The sequence below is a fragment of the Nematolebias whitei genome, chromosome 7 (assembly GCF_014905685.2).
Source record: "Nematolebias whitei isolate Nwh7 chromosome 7, NemWhi1, whole genome shotgun sequence".
NCBI lineage: Eukaryota > Metazoa > Chordata > Actinopteri > Cyprinodontiformes > Rivulidae > Nematolebias > Nematolebias whitei.
Window position 1 is genome coordinate 463,368 of NC_056504.1, and position 5,249 is coordinate 468,616.

At 41.6% G+C, this 5,249-nt stretch overlaps 1 protein-coding gene across 1 annotated transcript in view; it reads right to left on the reverse strand.

Annotated features, from left to right (window-relative positions):
* usp48 (ubiquitin specific peptidase 48) overlaps positions 1 to 5,249 on the reverse strand; it is a gene marked incomplete at its 5' end in the record, with an annotated part of 242,914 nt that overhangs the window by 237,039 nt on the left and 626 nt on the right. Inside the window, 1 exon segment of the mRNA XM_037678534.1 lies at positions 667 to 791. Coding sequence (XP_037534462.1) covers positions 667 to 791 — 125 coding nt within the window.

Here is a 5,249-nt window from a genome sequence, read left to right on the forward strand (position 1 = left end):
CAAGTCCATCACAGGGCCACATAGAGACAAACGAGACAAACAACCATTCACTCTCTCACTCAATTTTAGGGACAATTCAGAGTTACCAGTCAGCCTAACATGCATGTTTTTGGTCTGTGGGAGGAAACCGGAGCACCCGGAGAAAACCCACGCATGCACGGAGAGAACATGCAAACTCCACCCAGAAAGGCCCCTGGACCGGGGTTTGAACCAGGGACCTGCTCGCTGAGAGGCAGCAGCTCTACCAGCTGCGCCACCGTGCTGCCCCTATTTGAATTTATTATTATGTATTGATTATATTTAATTTTATTTTTCAGTATCAAATGGTCCAAAATGTTTACAGTTTAAAAAAAGAATTGTTATTTTTTTCAGGCTAATTGATGCACTTTAAGTTGTTTCTGTTACAAACTAAAAAAACAATGTTATTAATGTTATTCTTCGTTGTAAGTTGATCTATATCCTTTTTTTTCTTTAATGTTAATAAGGACACAATGTTATGCAGAGGTGTACTTATAACAATTTTATAGACATACTATTTACAGTCGCAGCAGAGAGTTGAGGGGGGCGAAGTGTTTACTTCATCCTGGGGGGGGGTAACAGAAAATTGAGAAGCACTGCTTTAAAGGCACTGATACTAAACAGAGGCCAGATTAGAATTGTCCTTACACTGTAACATAGGAGAACTGTCCACAGAACTGCTGCTGGATGACATTGTGCAGGTTGGTGTTCTTCAGCTTGGACAATGTGTCCTCCAACAAAGACAAGAAAAGCTTTGAAAACTCCTGGGCATCCTGAGAAAGAAAGCAACAAAAAACAAATTTACTACAGAATACAAAATATATAGTACATACTTGTGTTTGGATGCAACATTCTGGTACAACCAGTTTATGTTTTTGATCGGCTGGTATGTGGTATCATTGGCTGCAGTGTTTCCCCTACCATTAAACAAGCGGGGCGCCCTGCCCTGTCAACAGAACCGAGCGCCCCATCTACCAAATCCCACCCCCACAGATGTGTCTGTCTCTCTCCTCTCCCCCACCCTACTCTAAAACTGTAAAACTGCTGGTGCAAAAAGCTCACGGCTGTGTCTGTCTCTACCCCCCACCCCCCAAACTGTCAGTATAAACAATGTGCTGTGCAGCTCTGGACCTGTCTCCTTCCTGTCACACACACACACACACACACACACACATCCCACGCAACAAAAAGCACAGATGAGATGAGAGGAGAAGGGGTTCTCTGCAGACCAAAAGTAGGCGTTTCTGGTGAATAGGCGTTTGTCGGCGGCGAACACTGATTGGCTGTGGGTAACCCTCAAAGTCACGAGAATTATTGATGAGGTAACGTTTCTTTGCGATGTTTGACAAAGAAATATGATTTATTGTACTTATAAAAGTATGTTATGTTTTCACTTATGCATATTATTGAAGTAGGTTTATTGTAGGTCACGATAGTTTCGACCGTTCTCTCGTTGTTGTCGTAACGCACTGAGGTAAAGTGAGCCTCCACAGCAGCTCTCACTGTGCACGTTTACAACAACTGGGTGTTGCTTTTCAAAATAAAAGCTGAAAATAAAAGTTCTTAATACTTGAAAAATAAATATTTTAAAGCTGTGTATAACTGAAAAATATGAAAAACAAATAAATAAAAGTTGTTATTAGCTGAAAAATAAATAAATAAATAAAAGCTGTTAATTATATCTATGTCTTTCTGCCATGTCAGGAACCACTCTCACTTCAGGTTGACTCAAGAAGACCCCAAGATGTTGCTCAACAATGTTGACCAACATCTGATGTTGACTTTCAAAATAAATCACCTCCAAAGTTTAACATCGTTCATAGTAATAGTCGAAAGTTGCTGACCTTGTTGCAACATGAGTTAACACAAACATGAGTGTAAATTGTCAATGATTCAATAATGAGTAATAACTTATTCAATAAAAAGTCTGTAATTTGTCAATAATAGTCAATAATTCATTTAAGAATAGATTATGGGTGTTTGGTATGGCTCAGTGGCTAAAATGGGTTGGATGTTAGAGAAATTACTTAATTTTCAATTACCTGAATGCACAAATTCCTTCATTTATAGTTAAACCTTAGGAAATCAACTTTTTTTTTTCCTTGTGAAAAAAATATCAAAATTAACTTTTTTTTTTTTTTTTTCTTTGATGGCCTCCCTTCTCCCCTTACAGCCATCCTCTCCACACCATTATTATGAAATATTTATTATAGTGACTATCTAGTGTAGGGTTTTTTTTTTTTTTTTTTTTTCCAATAGGATAGAAAGAAAGAAAAGACAAAGTAAGACTCCAAAATATAAGAAATATATACAAATAGAGCACACGTCAAAACACCTGGCCACTGTCTGTTCACCTGCAAAGAACATGACAAAACATAGCAACAAAATACATATGTATAAAGAACTTAAAATATTCATGGCTTTGCAGTAAGTTTCCATAAATATATATACCCATACCTACGCGTATATACATACATACATACATACACATGAATATACACTCACATACATATCTATATATCTACATATAAAGCCTAAATAAGCATCCCTGCTTCTATTTGTGTGTGGTTGTGAGCATGCATAAGTGTATAAGGCTTCTCTAATAGAACATTTATTAGTAACTGTGAAGCAGCAGAGACCCGACCCCCAAGACCAGAGGCAGATGAAAAAGGGGGGACCAGAGTCCAAGACCCCAGGAGGGACCCCGACCGCGGAGCCCCCAGAGCCACCCACACAGGACGAACCACTCACCCACCCCCCAGAACGGACCACAGGGGAGAACCGGAAGATCCCCACCAGCAACCACATACAGTGACCCCCCGGGGCCAACAGCGACAAACTCATAGGCCCCCGTCGGCACCCGCCGCACCGATGTAGGTCCAGGTCCAGGCACCGAGGCCCGGGCACCGAGGACTCACACCACCCAGGCCAAGGCCTGACAGGGCCAGAGGACCCGAGCCCCACCAGGCAGACACCAGGCCGAGCCGACACACGCCCAAGCGCCCAGCCCCCGATACCAAGGGCCCCAAGCGCGCCGGCAGGCAAGGGCACACCCCACCAGGGGGCCGCGCGATAGGGGCGCGATGCCAAGCACCCCCAGTTGTATCAAAGAGGGGGCAGTCCGAGTCTTGGCCTAACAAATATCCATTCATACACAGACACAATCACACTATCCCAACCTCAATCTCACATTCATTCACTCAAAGACATACAATAACGATACATTTCATTCTTATTCCCGATTAACTTTAAAATCCAATCCAGGATTAAGTAACAACTAGCAACACCCTAACTGTACTATGTTCTGTGTTTCCAACAGATGCTACGATGACTTCTAAAAATGGATGTCGCAATAAACACAATAAAAAAATTCAATGATGCATCAAATGTTGTCTGAGTATGTTTTAAGGTAATAACAAATGTGAAATCTGGAAAACAAAGAGAATTCCTGAATCTGTCTTGTGTGCTTTGATGTGTACATAAGTTTATTGGAGGTCCTGAAACAACTTTTCTGAGAACACAAAGATTTTTATTTTACCTTTGGCCAAGATGTCAGTTTGAAATCAGGCTGCTTACTGCAAAACCAAGAGGTTTTTTAAGACGGTCTTCATTTGTATTGTTTTGTCGACTAAGCTAAATGTAATTTCTAAAATATGGATGAATCTGATCTCATCATGCAGCATGAGCAACTGGGTATAGGTGTGAGGGCCAAAAGTCTGGTTATGTACTGACTCCTAAATGTGCTGGTTTTCTACTGAAACATGGAGTAGGGTTGACCTTTAAAATGTGAGACAGCTGAGGAAGTTAACCAGTAAACAGAATACCTGCTCCAGTTGTAGAAATCTGACAGAAACTGACAATCACTCATCTGTAGTGACTGCAGGTTGAACAAGAAAATGTGAAGTTAAAGGAAACATCCTTTGTCCCAAGGCCACTTTAAGTATCATTAATATTTTTCTTTCTTTATGAATCGATTGTAACTTTGTTCACATTTTTCAACAACCAAAATGGAATTTGTTTTTTAATGTTATGGCTAGGTATTAAAAAAAACCTAACATTTAGCTCTCCCCACTACCCAGTTATGTTGCTCTTATTTTGAAATGTAACCGGAAGTTCTGTGTTAAGAGAGTCGAAAAAAAGAAGTTATGGAGACGCCGCGGCAGTATACTGGAGCAATGTCGAACCGAGACGCCGCCAGTGTTGAACCTGAGACGCCGCTAATGTTGAACCGGTTAACACCATAGACATAATATGCCTGTGGGTAACACAATCTGCCAATAACATCTTGTTTTTAGACATAATGTGTCTGTGGTTACGGCATTTTATCGTTCAGCCTTTTTTTCTATCGTCCAATCAGATATGGCCGGCCAGACACGCCTATTTTTCTATCGTCCAATCAGATGCGGCCGGCCAGACACGCCCATTTTTCTATCGTCCAATCAGATGCGGCCGGCCAGACACGCCTATTTTCATATAGTCCAATCAGATATGATCACCCAGATACGCCCATTTTCCTATAGTCCAATCAGATATGATCGCCCAGATACGCCTTCCGAATTTGGCTGCAGAGATACCTACTTGGATGAGAGCCCAACCATGGCGAGTTATCTAGGGGAAACAATGGATTGTATGTACACAGCGTGTGATTCCTTAGATAGAGAAATTTACTAATTGGCTTTTATGTATGTGAATGTTCCTGTAAAGTCCCTGAGACAACTTTGTTGTGATTAGGCGCTATATAAATAAACTGAATTGAATTGAATTGATTGCATGTACGCAGCATGCAATTGCATGTGCGCAGCGTGCGACTGCATGTGCGCAGCGTGCGATTGCATGTACGCAGCGTGCGATTGCATGTGCACAGCGTGATTTTACGCGCACAGCGTGTGATTGCATGTACGCAGCATGTGATTGAATGCGCACAGCGTGTGATTGTATGTGCACAGCTTGTGATTGTATGTGCACAACGTGATTGAATGTGCACGTGATTGAATGTGCACAGCGTGTAATTGTATGTGCACAGCGTGTGATTTTATGCGCACAGCGTGTGATTGTATGCGCACAGCGTGATTGTACATGCAGAGTGTGATTGTATGCGCACAGCGTGTGATTGTATGTACAAAGCATGTGATTGCATATACACAGCATGATTGTATGTACACAGCGTGATTCCATGTACACAGTGTGTGATTGTATGTACAAAGCATGTGATTGCATGTACACAGCGTGTG